This window comes from Dreissena polymorpha, chromosome 7 (assembly GCF_020536995.1).
Source record: "Dreissena polymorpha isolate Duluth1 chromosome 7, UMN_Dpol_1.0, whole genome shotgun sequence".
Lineage (NCBI taxonomy): Eukaryota > Metazoa > Mollusca > Bivalvia > Myida > Dreissenidae > Dreissena > Dreissena polymorpha.
Window position 1 is genome coordinate 75,982,580 of NC_068361.1, and position 23,309 is coordinate 76,005,888.

The 23,309-nt window shown below is 36.7% G+C and overlaps 1 protein-coding gene and 3 long non-coding RNA genes across 4 annotated transcripts in view; 1 reads left to right on the top strand and 3 right to left on the bottom strand.

Moving 5' to 3' along the window:
- Positions 1–23,309, bottom strand: part of LOC127838190 (uncharacterized) — a 451,449-nt gene that overhangs the window by 282,898 nt on the left and 145,242 nt on the right. The window lies entirely within an intron of this gene.
- On the top strand, positions 694–17,634 carry LOC127838180 (putative serine protease K12H4.7). Its single transcript, XM_052365764.1, has 11 exons — positions 694–971; positions 1,184–1,365; positions 1,907–2,049; positions 2,726–2,821; positions 7,480–7,615; positions 8,235–8,349; positions 10,915–11,116; positions 11,841–11,940; positions 12,386–12,440; positions 12,964–13,126; positions 17,160–17,634. Exons 1-11 carry the CDS (start codon positions 765–767, stop codon positions 17,264–17,266), a joined length of 1,506 nt encoding a protein of 501 aa, XP_052221724.1. The 5' UTR covers positions 694–764; the 3' UTR covers positions 17,267–17,634.
- Positions 3,913–5,834, bottom strand: LOC127838193 (uncharacterized). Its single transcript, XR_008029711.1, has 3 exons — positions 5,484–5,834; positions 4,999–5,198; positions 3,913–4,737 (listed from the first exon to the last, which is right to left on the bottom strand). It is a non-coding gene; the product is annotated as an uncharacterized LOC127838193 (long non-coding RNA).
- Positions 11,534–18,138, bottom strand: LOC127838192 (uncharacterized). The gene is made up of 3 exons (XR_008029710.1): positions 18,025–18,138; positions 12,379–12,500; positions 11,534–11,922 (listed from the first exon to the last, which is right to left on the bottom strand). It is a non-coding gene; the product is annotated as an uncharacterized LOC127838192 (long non-coding RNA).

Here is a 23,309-nt window from a genome sequence, read left to right on the forward strand (position 1 = left end):
CACCTCGAATGGCGACTCAATAGATTTGTAAATCATATAAACCCCAAAACGAGAAACCCGTACGTTTTCGCGCTACATCCCCCACAAAAACGTGCATTTTTCGCCCTATACCATTACCATAATCTCTCTTCTAAATAACCTATATAAAACCAATACAATACCGTATTTATGGAACCGAAAATAATTTCATTTATTCGGTATTGTAATTCCCATCGCTTGAAGACAGAAGATTAGAGACTGTGATTGTTGCATGAAAAATAACGCATTTTCGTGGATTCTACCGTTACACAAAATACGCATCAGTAAATGTTGTCCAGGTGTTATATGAAATTCCGAAGAACAGGTAAACGCCGATGCACCGTTTAAAGGCCTACTCTTTCGTTCGTTAAATTTGACTTTCGGAAGCAATAAATGTTAATACCTGTTTGAATGTCATTTGCATCATAAAATCGTTGACCATGGTAGCCGTTTTCCGTGCAATTTGCCATATTGTCATTTCTTGATACCCCCCACAAAAACACACACCACATTCCCCTTTGAAACATCAAATAAAGGAACTCATTGATATATAAGTCGGATTGGTGATATACCTAGGTGTTGATACAGTAGCGACTTATCAAAGAAGCTTACAAGGTCATTTAAATGTTATCAATAGATATCTATATGAGATATGATCTATAACATTACGTATCGAAACACTTACAATTATCATTGCCTTCATTTAAACTACGTGTTCATTCAAATAACTGATCTAAGCGTATACAATGACTGTACGCGATTCGGAATTTGCTGCAGTGGCACTACTTTTTTTCGCTAGTGCACAAGGATTCGTGGTTTCTGAGCCCGGCTTTGGTGGTTGGGATGTAGAACCGATACCCGGCCCTCCAGGACTGCCACTTCCGGTTGAGCAGTTTTACGAATTTCAGTCGCTGGACCATTTTGATGGAAGCAACTTCCAATATTGGAAACAGGTAATATAAAAAGATTGACATAAAATGTACAAATACAATGGTATAATTTTTCATAATAATCATAATAAAAATAATAATAATTATTATTATTATTATTATTATAATTGTTGCTGTTGTTGTTGTTGTTGTTGTTGCTAGTATTATTATTGTAACAATATAATTTGTCTTCTTATAACAACTTCATAATGAAACTAAAATGATAACTTTATCAGCGTTACTTCATGAACAACGTCACGTACCGGGCCGGCGGTCCCGTATTCCTGATGCTGGGAGGCCAGTCGGCGGCCAACCCGGTCTGGCTCGTGACAGGCGCTTGGTATGAGTACGCACGAGAGCACGGGGCTTTCATGGTGCTGCTGGAACACAGGTTCTTCGGAGAGAGCACCCCCACTGAGTGAGTTGATGGGAGTTACTTCCAATAGGAGCATTAACAGTTATGAGGCGTGGTAAAACTTTCAAACGGTCCAAACTTCTATTCAGCTGATGTTAACCTTCTCCTGTTTTTTCTCCTGTTTTTTTAACATAACGAACAACTCTTCTTTTCCATGTAGTGTAATGTGCATACGGTTTATATCAAAGGGACAAACACATCTGTATTGATTTGAACAGTGATAACTTATAATAAATGCACGAAAGAAAGTTGCTTCAAAAATTGTTGTTTTTTCCCGAGCATCGAATCTGTGACTTCTGGAAGCAGGTGCCATTCGCCTCGCAGTCTTTTCTGCTTACTAGCGAACAGTAGCTATTTCTTGGTCTCAACATAGTTTCCAAATTATTCAGTAAAATCGTTACAAACGCTTACTAATTTTCCCGATTTCTTATGATGAGTATCCATTCATTAACCAAATATGTTTCGTCAGGAGTTTTATTTGCCTTTCGCAAACATAATACCTCAGGTAATCTCAGAAGGACTTTCATATGTTGTCCTTTTTAAGCAATATCACGTCCAGTAGTCTGCGGTTCCTGAGTTCCCGCCATGCGCTAGCGGACACTGCCCAGTTTATAGCGGACTTAAAGCGGTGGTACCAGCACCCCATCCAAGACAGCAAAGTCATCGTGTTTGGTGGCGGATACTCTGGTATATTTATACTCACTCAACATCATTATTATATTATATATTACCGCCATATAATTCGGTCTTGTAAAGTTATAGTCATACACTGTCATTTTTATATTACATATTACCCCAAATGGTTGTTACTAGTAACCCGAGTACCATCGGCGTTTGAAGTACCTTGATTTAAAAACATTGTTATGTCAGTACGCTTTATATGCCTTCATTAAACGCTTTTAATTTATGTTTACCCAGTTTTAATATGTTATGGTAACTGTTGTGTGTTATGCATTGTGCTGTAATGTATACGCAACAGTTAACTTGCCCTTCCTGAACAACTTGCAAATGAAAACAATAATTCCCTCTCAATGATTTGTCGGGAGTTTTATTCATTTTCATCAGACGTGTACATTAGCCATTTTCTAACGTAGAAATATGTATTATCAAGCAATATTATCTTTAAATAATACTTTAATTATTCGAGTCTCAACCCGCAAGTGCGTAAGTTTCGTCCCAGATTAGCCAGTGCAGTCCACAACTGGATTTTCCCTAAAAAGAAACTTGCTTTAAATGAATAATAAAATCAACGCGGAAAGTGTCGTCCCAGACTGCACATTTTAATCTGCGACGACTATTTACGCATATTTATTTTGCCTCATTATCCCAGAGCTAGTATATTCTATCAATTTGACATTTTAAGGGTCTCTTGCGGCGTGGATGCGGTCACATTACCCATATATCGTGGATGGCGCCGTGGCGTCCAGTGCTCCTATCTTTGCCACATTGGATTTCACGGGTCTGTAACAACCTTGATCTGTCTAAAACATGAGCAGCGCATGTGCGTAAAATGTCGTCCCTGATTAGCCTGTGCACAGATGTAACAAGCTAATCTGATATGACACTTTACGCAAATGAATTTAGCCCCTTTTTTCTAAGAGCGGGGTTCATATAGTTAGGAAAAATGTTACATAACAGAACATGTATTTAGTTTGACAAAACATAAGACATATATGTCAAGATAAGAGCGATTGAACACTAGCACAAGTAGTTATGTTTTACGAAGATCATGTCGAACACAGTCATTACGGCTAACAAACAAAACATAAGACATAAATGTCAATGAAAGAGCGATTGAACACTAGCACAAGAAGTTATGTTTTGCGAAGATCATGTCGAACACAGTCATTACGGCTAAAAAACTGTTATTTAAAATGCGTTCCAAAAGAAGCACTGTAAATCCTGTATCGGTGATACTATTTTAATAGTATGACCTTCATTCGGGGAAAGCTGGGCTTAACGCAGTCCGCTTAGGCTAATCAGGGACGACACTTTCCGCTTTTATTGATTGTTTTCGTTTATAAGAAGTCTCTTCTTCACGAAAGGCAAGTATAAGCGGAAAGTGTCGTCCCTGATCACCTCTGCGGAATGCTCAGGACGTCGCGCTCAGTACTGGCGTCAAATAACGTAACGTCAAAAAATACCGAAAATGAATGCTGACGTTAAGGTGTATTTTGAGCCGTTGACTCTTGATTCTTTTTGTTGTTAAGTGGCTGTTATTCTTTCGAATGTTACTGTTTACATATCAAAACACGCAGAATTGATTTATCTTTTCGACGAGATAAATATTGTTTTGGAGACATGTTGCAGGACAACAAGATTTCTGATTAAACTGAAACATCCTTTATCTATTTACAATTACTTTTAAATTGACTATTTTGTCTTAAGTTATTTAAGGGATTTTATAAATGAAAGTGTAATATTTGTAACAACTATGCGAGGCAAATACTATGTAGTGAGATCATATTATTATCTTGATTATCTACACTGCCTTGATTAGTAACGGTGGTCTGGACGCACTGAAATACAACAACTTATCTTAACGTCATATGATTTTTATTACATGTATTTTAGTCACGTACAAATTTACAAAGTTAATATAACAATTTTCAAATAAAAGTATCATGTAAGTGTTATGAAAAGAATGTCTGTTCTGTGAAGAACTACACGAGGCTACATACTGATACAGCATTTAGTTGCTTATTAACATCAACATAATTATAAGAAAGACGTGACATAACATAATAGTAATAATGCACACAACTTAATAATACATGTACATTACACGGACCGACAAAGTTCTAGACAGTTCCATAATTTGAAATTTCACATCTGCAAATATAAACACAAGAAACAGTAGATATATATCAACTCACCACGCATGTATAATAATAACTCCCGCAACAAAAGAATATACATTGTCAATTGAAGGTGACAATTGTTGGTATCGGATTAAGTTATTTATTAATTACAAACCTTAGTAGTTATAAGTGTAGTTAAATAGTATGGTATAACCTTCAAAGTGCTTTGGAAACGTTGACGAACAACTCGTAAATACTTATCATTAATGAATCAAATTTCTGTTCTGATTTGTCTTAAAATTATTGTTATCATCAAACATCTAAAATGTTCAAACTGTTCAGAATGTTTTGGTGGAGGTTCTCGTCTACGCTCATACTTCCGTTTTTTGTCTTTCGCGTCCAAAATGTAACAAACCGCCACCGACTACACAAGGGCTTTTCTCCTCTTAACGATCTTAAAGGCGGACTCCGTCGATTTGTAGTTATACCCTCCTACAACACGTGCTCCTTTCGGGAAAGTATTACCCCAGACATCTCTACCCTCTGCTCGCAATGTGTATGGAGTACGAGTTACCTGGTAAAAACAATCCAGATTATATAAAATGATACATTTGTATAAATTTATGCAGCACATGAGAGCTTCAATAGACATTGAAGGTTCATTACGCCTTTCAATAAAGTGATGCTGCATTATTTTGTGTAATGTATCTAAATTTTATCAGTTAATTGTTTAAACCTATTACCAAAACTGGCCTTATCTGATAATAAGTGTAGACTTTTTTCCAATCACCATTGATGGTTTTATTTTATTTTAACATTTTGAATACGGAAATACCTTTAACAAGAAGTAATCATCATTTTCATCCGGCGCAACGACGGCCGCAGTGTCTCCTTCTGTTATGAGGTCTGCGGTGTTTTCCATCTCATCCATTCCATCGTCTGCTAATTCTGTCGCGACCGCCGCTTCTTCAGGGACTCAAATGTCAAGGTCACGAATGCTGCCAGTCATGATAATGTTTTGGCATGGACTTTCCCCTACGTTAACATATACATTATAAAATAGTATACATGTAACATATACTCAGGATTCGTCGTTGGCGTCGCACTTGCCGACCAATCTGTCAACTACAATAAGGTCAATATATGGATATTTTCATTGAATTACATGTAATCAATAAATGATTTAGACAAATAGATAAAACTAATGTTGACCTTTAACTATAACTGTTAGTTAGAATTGTTTAACATTTATTAGTTATAATAAACTTTAAATAAGACAACCAAACAATTGTCGCAGATGTTACATGACTGGTTCCTTACTGAAATCCTTCCGGGTTGAGTAGTAGTCAACTGGTGAACTTGTCTGTTGTTCTCAACAGCCCTGAATATGTAATTTTTGGATCGATCAATGTCGGGAATGTACTTGAAAACTCTTCTGGTGTATATTCCGCTCTTCGGTGCATGCAAGTGTTCCGCTGTGTATGAGCAAACATCCTGAGTATTTTGAATGATGTTCCCCTTTAACACGGCAAGATCCAGTTAACGTTTCAATACACCCCGGCCGCGTCCTGTGATCTCTTGGCATGGCTGTTTTCAGAATAATTTCTCTGGAACACTTTGTATCCCATCGCACCACAGACTAAGGTTGACCTCCCCATGCACGTCTTGCTCTTGTATATAGCCGATGCTATCGAGGTGAGATTTTATTTCCTCCTAAACTTTAGCAACAAAGAAGTGGTCGTGAGTACCGTCTGGGCTGATGCAGAATATGAGCTCCGACACGAGCTCGTTTTCGTTTAAATGCTCATATTTAACAACCGCGTGGTGATATATAACCGATACATGGATGCTAACTTCGTTTTTGGCCAAAATATCCGGATTGCAGTTCATCCTTTTCAATACACCTGTAATTCTCCATATAATCATGGATAACGAGGCATGTATTCTCCGCTAGACATTGTTTCAAAACATTAATCTGATTGATTTGCCAGTTAGCACTGAATTGGTGTTGTGTAAATGATTCCAATTGTGACCGGAAGTAAGTAAACATCTCCTTAGCTGCGGTTTTCTTTTTTATGAGCATCAGTATTCTTTTCGTACATCCTTTAACATCAATGTTGACATATTCATACCTTTCCCATGGTATCTCTTTTTACGGTTCTGGTATGTTCTCATCTTGCAGCATCCATACGCTAGCTTCTCCGCAGCTATAACATTTTTTTCAATACATTATTTTTTAAAGTATTCAGAGTTATCCTGCTTTTCGCACATAGCTGCCGCGGCCAGATCACTAAATGTATCATACATATGTTCTTGTTTGTTGTGCTGTTTCATATATTCTTTGCTTCGAGTATTTAAGAGCCTGCATTCAACGTGTCTGCGGCAACAGCATGTATTCCGGTCTTTTGTGCGCATTGGGTTTAATGAAGAATGGTTTTAAACGTTCGAAGTGCCTCTGGCTTATCTTTACGAATGGGTAATTTGTTTTGAAATCTTTGTATATTTCCGACTGTTTTTTTTTCTAGAATATGAATAGGTTGTCTAAGATATGTCTTGTAGCCTATCCGTTTTCTCTTAATATCAGCTTTGTTACCTGTTGATCAAGAGCTTTGTGGTCCAGTCCACCATTTATATACATGTTCTTTAACTTCGTCGCTAACTCCATCATATCTCATCTTCTTGCACGTGTCTGTCAGACATGCGTTTTTAGATAGTATCAGACTCGTTCTCTTTTTGTATCCAGCATTAAAACGCAAAAATCTTAAACCTAGTATTGAAGCGTTTATACTCTTTGCTCTACTACCCGTTAAATTTTCTCAACTGACAGAGGCCGTTAAAACGTGCATACCATGCCTATACATCTCCATTTCTTTGCTTTTTTAATTTATTGATCATGTCTTTCACATTTGAAACAATATATTCGTCAGCAGCATTGAATAAGTGTTTAGATGGCTTTACAATAGATTGTAAGAGTGATCTCTGTTTTCCTGGTGTACCGGGTATTCATTCTTTAATTGTTCGCACAGTGTGCATTTTTTTCATCCGATTTTTGAATTCATATGGCGTGTTATCTGTTTGCTTAGGTTAATTTTCGGAGGACTGTCTTTCTCTGTATTTTGATGCGTACTGTCTGTTCTTTTCTTGCTTGGCGTTTTTCTTTTGTCTGTGTTTTCCATGCATGTGCATGATGTGTCTTCCTAGATTAGCCTGAAGGCCTGAAGGCTAATCATGGAAGACACATCATGTACATGCGTTAAGCCCAGTTTTCCCACAACGTGGCTCTCAACACATAATGATGGTCAGTGTGTATCGGTAGAGTACTACGTAGCAGTGACGAATACTCTGGCCAGTGTGAACCCAGCGTGTCCCATCGCCATCAAGAATGCCACGTCTACGATGTACGAGTGGTGGGGGCAGCCGGACAAGAGGATCATCATGCAGAAAATATTCAGGTGTGTACTATAGTTTCATATACATGTAGATTTTGGCCGATTTGAACTTTTTCAAATGATCAGCATGTATGCTGTCCTTGCCATTTATGTTATTTTTCCATTGAAAAATGTGAGAAAACGATCAATGAAGATACTGAAAAAAATGCAACAAAACTAAGAAACTTTTAAAAGCCTTAGGAGTTAATTTAATAATGGCAAGTAATCCTTTTCAAAATACATATAACACAGCATAAACAACATTTACATCAAACATGCAAACAAATTACGAACGCAGTTTTAGCCTTGTACATGTCCCGTACGTAGACAGTAAGCTTGGCACAAACCAAGATAATGTCGGGCGTGATGTTGTTGTTGATTTGCATGATGGCATTTTCACAGAACAGGCCTTTTTAAGCAAATATACATTTACTGATGTATAGCTACTAAGCAAATAATATGTTCAAAGGGCGACTGCTTAATGCAACAGAACTTAAGCCATGTGTTTTCTGGAAAATTATTGCAAACCTTTCATGTTTAAACCGGTATTAGTACGTCCACACGCATAGGTCTTGTTAATGCTTTAAATAAAACCAGCAACAATGCATTACAGTGATCATTGCTCTATGTTTTTGCGTTTCAGACTGTGTGACAAGATAAACCACGATGCGATACTGGACCTGACTGTGTTCTTTTACAACCTCGCTGAGAACTTCGCTCGTGTCGTACAGTTCAACGGCCTAGACCTTCAGTTTCTAGTAAGATGTCAATGTATTACATGATTCCACATTGTTTATGTTTGTTTTTCTAATTTAAACACTGTCTTGATGGCAATATAATACTCTTGCATAATTTGACATATGTTTCGATTTCGCGGTATGATTTCATTGAACGCAATACGAAGGACAAAAAACAATGACATGAACTAACTGCTAAATTAACAGACTTATATAGAAAACGAATTTTGCTAAACAAACTTGTAAACGATTATACATCGAATGTATTCACACTATTGTGCTTTATATAAATTCGTATAAACAGTATTAATAACTTATATAGTAGAAACTCCTCTAAACAAAAATACCCGAACAATTGTATTGTAAATGCATCTCAAAATATATCCAAGGAAACAATAAAACCTTGTTACGTACAAATGCTGAAACGGGCGCCTTAGATAGGCAAGGTCGAACCAAGTATATAAGGAAGGTGAATGACCAACACCGCTTACAAACTCTTTGCAGTGTTACCTTCCTATGAGGGTAAACTGTAGATACGAGCTATGCTATCTCTGCTTGGAAGTTGTTGTTATTAAAACAAGCATGAACGCAACCTTTTCAATGAAAATGGAACTAATTCATGGTAATTATTATACCCTGTTTGAAGAGGCATAAATTTCTTTCCATCTGTCCGTCGATCGGTCGATCGGATCGGTCTGTGGTTGGTTGGTAGGTACGTTGCATGGTCGGACCGACGACCATTTCGTTTCTGCGCGATATCTCAAGAACGTTTCCATCTACGATCATTTAAATTGGTTTGAATGTTACGAGGGGTGATAACAATATCACGGACGCATTTGTTTGCTGTTAATGAAATAATTGTAAGATTTCTCCCAGAAACAGAACTAATACAGGTATATGAACTAATAAACGAGAAAAGCCCGCTAATTAACAGGTACATTTGCTTCATGATATACAGCTACAAAACTGATGTTTTCACTTCTTTCATTTTCGACTTATAATTATTGAGCATGATTTACTTATTTAATTTTGAATCGAACACTTACATTTTTAATTGGTACATTACCTACCTGACGATCGGTATCAAAATGACTTCGGTTTTTGTAAATTTCAAAAAAAAGCTTGAGTTTATATTTCGTAAATACTTGGTGAATCTTTCACAAAACGTGTAACAAGCTTTTAAAGCCCCAATACTACTCAAATTCAACGAACATTTCGTACAATATTCCGTAAAATAAAGTTAAACAATTAAAAATCAGTGTTCCTTATGGCAATTGCCGAAATTTCACCGCCAGATGTGGTCTGGTAAAATAGATGTTTGTAGATACAAAATGCTCTTTTTTATTGTTTTACATATTTATTTCCATTTTAATATCCCGCAACGATATCTATTCATACGACACATGAACACTAACATGATACCATTGTAGTGTTCGTGTGTCGTATGAATAGATATATTCGCGGCAAATTAAAATGAAATTAATTCAAATAAATAATAACGAGCATTTTGTATCTACAAAAATCTATGTAATCATACCACATCTAGCGTTGAAATTGTGGCTATAGCTATAAGGAACGCTGATTGTTTAGGTGTTAACTTTATTTTACGAAATACTTTACGAAATTTTTGTTGATTTTGAGCGTTATAGAGGCGTTAGGAAAATAAATAATTTGGAATTGCTTTCGTGTTTTTTTCACCGATTTCTTGAAACCTCCGGCTACCGTGCGATTCTCGTTGTTATTAGCGCACTTAATCTTTAATCACGTACAATGCATGCAATAGTTCTTTTTTTGGAAGTCTTTTGTCGGCGTTCAGTTTCGCTCTCGTTTACCTGAAACATTGTTTGAATTGCATAAATTTAGTCATAATGTGTGAATAACGTCACCGAAATCATGCTTTAATTGGCCACATTTAATTGGTTTAATTAGTTAAGGTAGAGCGGGTGAACCAGACGCCATTAATAATAAGCGAATTAAAGAAATAAATTGACGATTTTTGCCGAATATACCGAGAAAATGTTGCTCTGGTGACTATGATTAATTAACGAAGGTATATATAGTTATGTCTTATAGTATCTAAAAAGAATATATAATGCGCCATATAAGTTTTCAAATGTAATCATGATACGTTGTTTAATAACGGAATGAGAACCTTTCCGCAAACGTGTTGATCGCCCCTGTTACTTGAGATGACAGGAAGACGCATATCGATTTTGAGTTCAACAGGTCAAAGGTGACGTCTCTGGGGCATGTAGCATAAAATTATGTAGAAACAGTGGTCGGTTTCAATACCCTAAATATTCAAAATTAATAACCATTTAAGCACACTTTTGATCATTATACAACAATTTAGGAAATTGGGCCACTGTATGTCCTTATTATTGGATATATTATGGTGCGAGCTAGGGATGGGGGACCGACCTGATTTAAAGTCACGCAAGTTTGTTTGGGGGGAGGAAGTGGGGGAAGCATACGTGTTTTACAAACATGTTTTGCTTAACACTGACGTGGCATCATAAGCCATTAAAAACATACACACCGTTTGCTTGTGTATAGTCATTAATAAACAGTATTGTGTACATAAAGGGCTTAAAGAACAACAACGTCACCATCGAGCAAGTGTGTGACGTCATGAGAGACGAGTCACGTGGGGACAGCGTGCATAGATACGCGGCTGTCAATTCCATGGTTCTTGACAGTATCGGTCAAGAGTGCACCAACGTTCAGTACACCAAGCTGATAACGTCACTTAACCAGACTAATTGGGGCAGTGAATCAGCAAAAGGAGGTCAGAAAAGCGCTTAACGTTATTCAACCCACATTTCCCGATTCACACTTTATACCAATAATTGCCAATTACACAACATGTTTGCGATATATTTAGAAGGGCCATTGAGAAAACAGAACCACTTTACTTCCATGCTTTAAAATATATTAGCAACACATGAAAGAAAACATGCGATTAAAAATGTGGCAGATGCTTTGCATCGTTATTTAGCAAAATTCACGCCTAATTTACATAACGGTCACAAACAGTCTGAATTGCAGAGTTGTTAGCGCATTTTCTTATTATACTTAATGTCCAAGTTTCGTTGCAGGCATATGTATACCCTCGATTAACAAATGTGTAATGGTTTAAGGTTATCCGTCTGGCTGTCCAACGTTTTTGGCCGGGCATGTCTTAAAGAAACTAACAAAGAACAGCAACTGAAAACTTTGTATTTAAAACGATCTCCTTGGTGGAAAATGCACTGCACAAAAGCCATAATTTTTGCTTTGATATGGTTAGAATTGTTGCCCTTGGCGCTCTCTGACACAGCGCAAGGCGGGGTATTTCATGCATGACATTGTTAGTTGTAGTTTTTTGTTGTTGTTTTTAATTAGCATATTTTTCTTTTTAATAATACTCCAACGACTGTTAAGTTTTAAGTAAAAACCAATAAATGGTATTTTCAAAGTATACAAATTAATTTATTAACACTTCCGTTTAAGTGTTCGAGTCTTGTCTTAAGGTCGTCAACGCTTGTATCAGAGATGCGGTGAATTTGGCTGGGCCCGAACTTCGGAATCTATGAAGCAATCCTTTGGGAACTTCTGGACATTCCCATGGAAGTAAGAGCATTTAGTTACTTCCTTTCACGATTGTGATATTTTGTTAGTTTGAATACTGTATACATGATAAAACAAAATATACATACGCAAAGACACATTATTAGTACTCTAATCGCTAAACTTGACTGTTACAAAGATAATTTAAAATTTAATATTAAGTATTACAATAATTAAAAAAAAATAGTGTAAGTTTGTTCATGTTTTGCTAAGATTTACTATGAACACACGTACAAAATGGTATGTCATTTCGTTATGAAGCACGTAATAAACGTTCTTATTTTACATAATTGGCGTATTCTTAACCCATGCCGCCGATGTTGTTTAATGACATGTGTGTGTGCATGAACAACATCACCAAACACACAACCAATTAACATTTTACTGGTCAGAGTATTTTGTTCTATTCACCGTCCACTTCATTTCATACATTTTACTTACTTCCCAGTTTCACGTCTGACCAGTGTGCTAACGTCATCTGGCACACGTGGGGAGGTTCCCAGGTATGTGCTTCCAACAATCCTCATCATTGATCTGACAGGGCCGAAACCACTTACACTGTCCTAAAACGTAAACCTTCAATTTTGATAAAATGAAGTCATTTCTTGTGGATTCTTATCAAAAATACGCATTAAAAACTGTATAAAATATATATCGGTTATCGTATAACAATTTGTTAAGTCGTAATAGTATAGGTTTTCGTTTTGTTGAAGCTGATGCCCTTTTTACAATACATTTAATTATTTTATATGAGCGGGATTTAACCTTTATATATGTACTATACGTACAAATAAGCCTAAGCATGATTGGTTGTATTTTGCAACATTATACATGCTTGAATATGCGAATGAACAGTGATTGGATATGTCAAATTCACTCATGCACCCACGTCAGTAGAACGGTTTACGCAGTTATATTAAAGTAACTGAGTAATTGAATTAAAAGATTATAAATCACAAATAAAATATATTCACAAGTTTGTGATAATATCACTTTGTTTACACAAATACTTTCTATTTTCGTCAGGTTCAAGACAAGTGTGATGAGACGAACCGTTTTTACGGCGGACTGGAGCTACCGATCTCCAACGTGGTGTTTGTGAATGGTGCCCTTGACCCCTGGCGTGTTGTCAGCTCTAATGGCACACTGCCAAACGCGTACGGCGACCATGAGAGCATTCTCATTGAAGGTGGATAGTTAATACGTAAATGATATGTACCATCATAGACATTACAAATAGAGAAACTCCCAGTAAAACCTGTATACGCTCCTCGTTTGTTTAAGGCAAGTCCTTTTCCCGACACAATGCCAATGCTCTACACAAAACCAATTGTCTACACACCACCAAGTCTCTAAACAAGACCAATTATCTACACAAGACAAATTCTCTACAAAAAACCAACACTTCCCTATACAAGACTTATTCGCAACATAAGACCAATTTCCTACACAGTCAGATTCACAACAAAAAGCTTCTTTACACAAGGCCATTTCTCTACACACGACCAATGCTCTACACAAGACCAATTCTCAACATAAGACAAATTCTCTACACAAGACCAATTCCCTACACAAGACCAATTTTCTACACAAAGCCAATTCTCTAAATAAGACCAATCCTCCACACAAGACCAATTCTCTACATAAGACCAATTCTCTACATAAGACCAATTCTCTACATAAGACCAATTCTCTACATAAGACCAATTCTCTACATAAGACCAATTCTCTACACAAGACCAATCCTCTACACAAGACCAATTCTCTACAAGACCAATTCTCTACATAAGACCAATTCTCTACACAAGACCAATCCTCTACACAAGACCAATTCTCTACAAGACCAATTCTCTACATAAGACCAATTCTCTACATAAGACCAATCCTCTACACAAGACCAATTCTCTACAAGACCAATTCTCTACAAGACCAATTCTCTACAAGACCAATTCTCTACAAGACCAATTCTCTACAAGACCAATTCTCTACAAGACCAATTCTCTACAAGACCAATTCTCTACATAAGACCAATTCTCTAAATAAGACCAATCCTCCACACAAGACCAATTCTCTACATAAGACCAATTCTCTACATAAGACCAATTCTCTACATAAGACCAATTCTCTACATAAGACCAATTCTCTACATAAGACCAATTCTCTACACAAGACCAATCCTCTACACAAGACCAATTCTCTACAAGACCAATTCTCTACATAAGACCAATTCTCTACACAAGACCAATCCTCTACACAAGACCAATTCTCTACAAGACCAATTCTCTACATAAGACCAATTCTCTACACAAGACCAATCCTCTACACAAGACCAATTCTCTACAAGACCAATTCTCTACATAAGACCAATTCTCTACATAAGACCAATCCTCTACACAAGACCAATTCTCTACAAGACCAATTCTCTACATAAGACCAATTCTCCGATTCTCTACACACAGATTCCCTACACAATGCCAATTATCGACACAAGACCGATACTCTACACAGAACCTATTTTCTAGAGAAGACCAATGCTCTACATAAGACCAATGCTCTACACAAAACCGAATCTCTACACACCGATTCCCTACACAATGCCAATGCTCTACACAAGACCGATTCCCTACACAAAACCGAATCTCTACACACCGATTCCCTACACAATGCCAATTCTCTACACAAGACCGATTCCCTACACAAACCCGAATCTCTACACACCGATTCCTTACACAATGCCAATTCTCTACACAAGACCGATTCCCTACACAAAACCGAATCTCTACACACCGATTCCCTACACAATGCCAATTCTCTACACAAGACCGATTCCCTACACAAACCCGAATCTCTACACACCGATTCCTTACACAATCCCAATAATTTACACAAGAGCAACTCTCTACACAAGACCAATTCTCTACACAAGACCAATTCTCTACACAAGACCAATTCCCTACACAAGACCGATTTTCTACACAAAGCCAATTCTCTAAATAAGACCAATCCTCCACACAAGACCAATTCTCTACATAAGACCAATTCTCTACAAGACCAATTCTCTACATAAGACCAATTCTCTACATAAGACCAATTCTCTACATAAGACCAATTCTCTACACAAGACCAATTCTCTACATAAGACCAATTCTCTACACAAGACCAATTCCCTACACAAGACCGATTTTCTACACAAGACCAATCCTCTACACAAGACCAATTCTCTACACAAGACCAATTCTCTACATAAGACCAATTCTCTACATAAGACCAATTCTCTACACAAGACCAATTCTCTACATAAGACCAATTCTCTACATAAGACCAATTCTCTACACAAGACCAATCCTCTACACAAGACCAATTCTCTACAAGACCAATTCTCTACATAAGACCAATTCTCTACATAAGACCCATCCTCTACACAAGACCAATTCTCTACAAGACCAATTCTCTACATAAGACCAATTTTCCGATTCTCTACACACAGATTCCCTACACAATGCCAATTATCGACACAAGACCGATACTCTACACAGAACCAGTTTTCTAGAGAAGACCAATGCTCTACATAAGACCAATTCTCTACACAAAACCGAATCTCTACACACCGATTCCCTACACAGTGCCAATTCTCTACACAAGACCTATTCCTTACACAAAACCGAATCTCTACACACCGATTCCCTACACAATGCCAATTCTCTACACAAGACCGATTCCCTACACAAACCCGAATCTCTACACACCGATTCCTTACACAATGCCAATTCTCTACACAAGACCGATTCCCTACACAAAACCGAATCTCTACACACCGATTCCCTACACAATGCCAATTCTCTACACAAGACCGATTCCCTACACAAACCCGAATCTCTACACACCGATTCCTTTCACAATCCCAATAATTTACACAAGAGCAACTCTCTACACAAGACCAATTCTCTACACAAGACCAATTCTCTACACAAGACCAATTCTCTACACAAGACCAATGCTCTGCACAAGACCGATTCTCTTCACAAGGTCAATTCTCTACCATTACCAATTATGCACATAAGACCAATTCTCTACATACTTTCCAATTCTCAAGACAAAATCTGTACACAAGACCGCTTCTCTACAAAATGGCAAGACCAATATTATATACAATACAAATTCTCTACACAAGACAAGTGCTCTTCTATCTTGCAAGATTCTCTACACAAGACCGATTTCCTACACAAAACCGAATCTCTACACACCGATTCCCTACACAATGCCAATTCTCTACACAAGACCGATTCCCTACACAAACCCGAATCTCTACACACCGATTCCTTACACAATGCCAATTCTCTACACAAGACCGATTCCCTACACAAAACCGAATCTCTACACACCGATTCCCTACACAATGCCAATTCTCTACACAAGACCGATTCCCTACACAAACCCGAATCTCTACACACCGATTCCTTTCACAATCCCAATAATTTACACAAGAGCAACTCTCTACACAAGACCAATTCTCTACACAAGACCAATTCTCTACACAAGACCAATTCTCTACACAAGACCAATGCTCTGCACAAGACCGATTCTCTTCACAAGGTCAATTCTCTACCATTACCAATTATGCACATAAGACCAATTCTCTACATACTTTCCAATTCTCAAGACAAAATCTGTACACAAGACCGCTTCTCTACAAAATGGCAAGACCAATATTATATACAATACAAATTCTCTACACAAGACAAGTGCTCTTCTATCTTGCAAGATTCTCTACACAAGACCGATTTCCTACAAAAAACGGATTCCCAACATAAGGCCAACTCTCCGCATAAGACCAATGCCCTACACAATACCAATGCCCTACACACACAATATCTCTACATTAAACTAATTCTCTACACAATACCAATACCCACCACCTGACTTATCTCTACAAATTAATAGTTCCCTGCACAATTCCATTCTCTACACAAGACCAATTCCTACACAAGTCCAATGTCCTACATAAGACCATTTCCTTAAACATTGCTTTGAAATACCAGCAATACTTAAAAGAAGCAATACTCAGAACTGAGATCAAAGGCATTGAACGCTCGATACATATGTTGATATTTCAAAGCATATACCAAAACACTCATCATCACTCTTCATTCACATGCACGGTCTAATTAAACGTAATAAAACACATGCAGCAAATGCAACGACCATGTATCTTCTCTTTTCAGGCACTGCCCATTGTGCCGATATGATGCCTCCCAAAATGACTGACCCACCGGGACTTGTGGACGCGCGGAAAAAGATATCTGATCATATCGGTCTGTGGATTAAGTAAACAGTTAAAAACCAGTTGTTTTAATGTCATTCAGAAACATTTATATTAGGGATGGTAACGAATATCCGGTTATCCGAATACTTGTTAAGTATCCGGATTGTAAAAGATTATCCGAATAGGTGATTGAACGATATTACCTCTTTTTATTAACACGTTATCTTCATTATCGTATATTTCGACGTTTATCTGAACACCTTTAAAATTGCTGTTGCCCACCGCGTTATGGTGTTGGTAGTAGTCATTTACTTATAACAGCATACGGATATCCGGATTTATTCGGATACTGGATGCGGTTATCCGAGTAGAGACAGTGTTGTTCATATCAACATCAGTGCTTTTCTCTATGCATTAAATCAATGTTAGGTAAGTGTAAATGTTGTTGTGTATCACAAAACTTAAAGACCTTGTACACAGATTTTCGGATTCCAGACAAGTGTCATTCAATTAATTAACTAACAGAACCATTTAAAAACGACGATCGATATTTGAGCTTGTGTCTCAGTTATGAGTATTATACAACAACAAAAATAAAATTTTCATTTTACAAACGATATAAAAATTATTTTGCACTAAAATGCAGTAAATCGGAATGTCAATTATTCCAATAAAATGTACCTTAATTTCTATATAAAAATAACATTTTGAGTGAATTCAATGTTGCATAGTCGTATTTCACTCTTTCCTTGTACATACACATCTAATGCATAACGCATTTATATAGTTTTCATAAATCATTTGTAAAATAACAACTTTCCTACCGTTTATATTACTGGCGTTAGCTCCTTTCACAGAAAATGCGCAAACAAAGCACACCGCACGTGTGGTTCAATTATTTAAGAAAGCGGTGACCTTGTTTACCAACCCCATTGTGTACACACCGGTCTTATTGACAATATCGTCGTGACGTCACCATCTATGCATAGAATGTACCAACCCAATGCACGTTTCTTGAAATAGCTGTGAACACTTATAAGGCGCAGGTGGTTAGCGTGTGGCTATGATATTAATTAGTCAAAACATCATTTTGGATGAAAAATAATCGAATTATAACGAAAAATCAACTTCTCTGAAAAAAGATCACTATCAAGTATATTTTTTCAAAGAAGTTGATTTTTCGTTATAAATTAATTATTTTTCATTCAAAGCGATGTTTAACTAATAAATAATATGATTATAGGTGCTACCTAATTTACGAGCAAAAGCTTTTTAAGTTTTTTTGATAACCATGTATTATTAATAAATATATGGACATGATTGTGTTCAAAATATGATAATTGTTGCAATAATTTAGTAATGCATCCAAAAAAATCAATCTTAAAACGAGTTACATGTTCCAAGCTTGAAGATCTAGCATCTTATATATTTTTTTGTTTTCTAGCCACAGGAATTCAAAGTATATATTTGTACGACAAAGTACAATTTGTACTTCGACATACATGTTTGTACTTCTACGTACACATTTTCTGAACAGCCAATCAAAACACTAGTCTCTTGAGCCGCTTTTCCTTCAGATTTATTCATAATAAATGTTTAAAACTTTAGTTGAGGACAAAATGAATAAAAATATCAGAATGGCAAAATAACGTCACATAGAAGTTTCAAGTATTTAATGCATTGAAATAGATTATATACAAATTTGAAGAAGATTCAATTGTTACCTTTTTAAAATTTAAATTGTTCAGCATATTGTGTGTCTGAAATGATCATGCGGGGCGGAGTATCACGACCGTCCAGCGCATTACTGTGTTGGAAATTCCCAACGGTAACCAGTTACCAAGCATTAATGGGATAAATAATGTATTATAAACTCCCCGTTGGTGGTATTTTGTGATAACCATAACTTGCATAAGTCAGAGGTTAATTCCGCCACGCCAGGTCAATAAATACGCACAATATCTATGAGTTAGCGGTCGATAGTCGCATAATTTGGTATAAATTATAATAATAATAATGTTTCATAAATACGCACAATATCTATGAGTAAGCGGTCGATTGTGGCATAATTCGGTATAAATAATAATAATAAATGTCAAAAATCTCTAAAAGCAACAGACGTAAGGTGTCTTCTGATTGGCTAACACTCAAGGGTCGGTGAAAATTGTACGTCGAAGTACATTTCTCGATCTACTTAGTAGGTCTTGCAGACTTTCGACGTCATGGTACGTCATATAGACACTAAGTACTGTTCCTACTCAGGAAACAGTTTGTTTCATCAAATGTCTCAATTCAACTTGACAGCTTGCTAAAGCAGTTGCATTTAGCATACAGTACACTGATTTAACATAATCAAAATCATGTGATGTGTCAAATCAATTTTGATTGACAAATTTGACAGGATTTTTGTTTAATCCAATAAGTTTTTAGACTGTCAAATAACACACACTACGTATTGAAAGCCATACCTGGAGCTTTCGTCTGTATATCACTGACTTCATCAGAAGAATGATTTCTACTGTTGGGAAACGTTAACACCACTAATTGTCTTCTTATTTATTATCAATGTATAATTAGTGTAACAGCATAACAACATACTTGATTCGCAATTAAAATATTTAATAAATACAGGTATCTTGCAGGTTTCTAATTTTCTTTCGCAAACTATTGTTGAATAGTTTAAATTTTGTCGCCACTAAAAAACTAGCCATTTTGTAGCAATTCTAAAATCACAGTCTAAACTGCATACACTTAGCTCTATAGTTACAATATGAATGCAAATATTAGAATGCATCATGTTATATCATCCATTTTTTTTTATTTAAACATTCAAATAACACATAACACAGTACATATATAAAAAGGTATGTGGTATTGTGTGGAGATACAAAACACTTCACATCATTTATTTGCACATAAAATAATAGTTACAAAATAAGTAAAACTAAAACACAATCATCAACCTACATTTCAAGAATATTTACGTATATGAAATTACTAAGTGGTGTTATTGTATTACCTTTTACAAAATTAACATTGCTGGTTTTGTACTAGCCATAAAACATTTATCATGGATTAACAAGTAACAACCAATTTATTAATTACACAATAGAACGGAAATCATAATAATTACATTATGCATTTACTAAACAAGCTATTTGCTACTGTTTAGAATTACACTATCTTACTAAAAATGATCACAGGTACTTAGTGCTTTTACATACTTGTGGTAAGTTTTGTATTACTAGTTTGACAATTATCGGCAGACACTTGTCGATATACAGACAAAATTTGCATGGGAACTTCCTTTTTTTTCAGCATAATTGCCTTCAAATTGTTAATTTAACAACCCTTTGACATTGTTTGCACATCTGATCTTATTATACAATAGCTGATTTTTGTTTATAGATAGACATATATAGACTTTTCAAAGTTCTATAAAAGTTCACACATGTTCCATCCAAGTAAACAAGCAGAACCAATAAAGATCACCACAGATAATAACTGTGTGTATAGCTTGGAAATTTAATAGATCAGGAATCCCTCCTTTGTTGATTTCTGTAAACCAAAACTGTCAGTTTTGCTGGATAGAATGGCTTGTATGATGCTCAGCTCTTGCCTTCGGCTTCGCAGAACAGCTTCTAAAAACGGAAAACCAACAAATATCTTAAAATTTGATCAATAATGCAGACAATTTATAAATGTCTTGTTTGTTTGTTGATTTCGAATCTGGAAGATTTTTTACGTAAGATTGTAGTACGAAAATCCAACGGTATCGGATTTTGTGGTTTTAGGCCTAAACTAATTATAGTGATATGTAACCTTTCGGGATATCGGTAAAGTGCGAGCAGACGAGGTGTAAATACGTTAAAAATTAAAGCTAAAAGACTAAACAGTTAGATCGGAATATCTTTAAATTTTGTGAATAAATGTGTTTCTGGTGGATAACAACGACAACTTACCAGAATATTGCTCATAATCACACGTAAAACGTCTTTCTGAGACTTTGTGTACACACCGGTCTTACTCACAATAACGAAGTGACGTCACCATCTATGTATAGAATGCTTTCTGAGAGCGAATGAAAATGCGTCACATATTCTGACAAATAAACAGTAGGGTGTCGTTATTGAAATACCGCGAGAATACTGGAAGAATAGAGATGCCAACTATAATGTTTAAAACAAATACTTTTTTAACAAGCGTTTGTGATTTGTCAGGATAATAATAACAATAAGATATCGAAAAGATCAAAGCAAATAAATTCGACAGAAATCTAAGATTCGGCAATATATTAAAGACGGGTTATGTTCACTTAAATTGTGTTTGGTAAAGACTGTAACTATATGTAGTGAACCAGTCTTCGGCTTATACTCACTGAAGAAGAGCATTCAGGGGAGATAATTGAGTAATGACTTAATTCTGGAACGGTTGCGAAGAAAAACAAATAATGCGAGAATATTTAGTGCGATTCGCTACACAATTATGATGTCATTGATATAACTTTTCCTGAGGTATGTATTTACATGTGATTTAGCATATGTCAAAGTGTTTTTGATTTGTTCAAGGCCATAAATAGCATCGCGAAAATATATGTCGCGTGGCAAATTTTTTTGAGACGTATCCATATGTGGTATTCTTATGTAATTTTATGTCTAAATTCCCATATGTATGAACGGTCAACGCCCGCTTCGCGGGCTTTTGCCCGTATCATAGCCACACGTTAACCACCTGTGATATAACGCATATTCAATATAAATAAGAAGATAAAGCAAACACCTTATTTGTTTGGCAGTAATTTCCAGTTTCCGTTAATAACAAAATGTTTGTTTAAATAATTGTTGTGTGTATTTCACCGTCTGTTGACAGACAACCCATGTGTATACGGTGCGAAACTGATTTCGAGCTCAATTTACATGATATACAATGAACCTGCTTCTGTAAAAACTGGGCGAAATGCATGTGCGTAGTGTCAAAACTGGGCGAAATGCATGTACGTAAAGTGTCAAAACTGGGCGAAATGCATGTGCGTTAAGTGTCAAAACTGGACAAAATGCATGTGCGTAGTGTCAAACTGGGCGAAATGCATGTGTGTAAGGTGTCAAAACTGGGCGAAATGCATGTGCGTAAGGTGTCAAAACTGGGCGAAATGCATGTGCGTAAGGTGTCAAAACTGGGCGAAATGCATGTGCGTAGTGTCAAAACTGGGCGAAATGCATATACGTAAGGTGTCAAAACTGGGCGAAATGCATGTGCGTAAGGTGTCAAAACTGGGCGAAATGCATGTGCGTAAGGTGTCAAAATTGGGCGAAATGCATGTGCGTTAAGTGTCAAAACTGGGCGAAATGCGTGTGCGTAAAGTGCATAAAGTGTCGCCTCATGTCTTTGCATTGACCGTTTCAAGATGGATACTACAGTTTGAATCATTCAGTGTATAGTGTTAAACAAATAATACAAGTCATATTTGTTTGAATACAGTCTAACCAATCTGTGCTTGGTTGTAGACTGCTCCTCTACTGCTGTCATCAGCCTGAGCACGGACTGCGAACAGAACCCTCTAACGCCAACTTCCACGGAAAATAGCCAAGTACGCCAGCCTTGTTGCTTGCACATATCCATGAGTTCTGTGTACTTTGCCTTCTTCCACTCGTACGCCTATTCGCATCTTGCCTCCCATGGTACTGTCAGCTCTATGGTGTCGAGCTTCTTTCCTGTCTCTGACCACAGTACAATATCTGGTCGTAGGGTCTTCTGAACCACGTTTGGATAAAAACAAGCCTTCTACCAAGGTCAACTTCCATCTTCCAGTCTCTCGTGCCATCAAGAATTGATGCTTTTGTTGGTTTCTGTGTCTTCATGGTCTCACCCGATTTGACGAAAGCGATGTGCTCATGGCGGGGGTAATTACCACGTTCCTTCTTTCTTCCTTCTCTAGCCAGTCAGCCAACCAACTCTCTGAGGACCAAGTCATGCCTCCATCTATATCTTCCCTGTGTCAGTGCTGTAGTGCAATATGACAGAACATGCTCTAGGGTGCCTACTCTGTCAAACGGGCTGCATTTTGGATCTTCTGCGAGTCCCCATCGGCACAAGTTCGCTGGGGATGGAA

Coding starts and splice junctions, on each gene's coding strand:
- LOC127838180 (XM_052365764.1), top strand. CDS start 765: ATGACTGTACGCGATTCGGAATTTGCTGCAGTGGCACTACTTTTTTTC. Junction 972..1,183: donor ACTTCCAATATTGGAAACAG/GTAATATAAAAA, acceptor TAACTTTATCAG/CGTTACTTCATGAACAACGT. Junction 13,127..17,159: donor TGAGAGCATTCTCATTGAAG/GTGGATAGTTAA, acceptor TTCTCTTTTCAG/GCACTGCCCATTGTGCCGAT.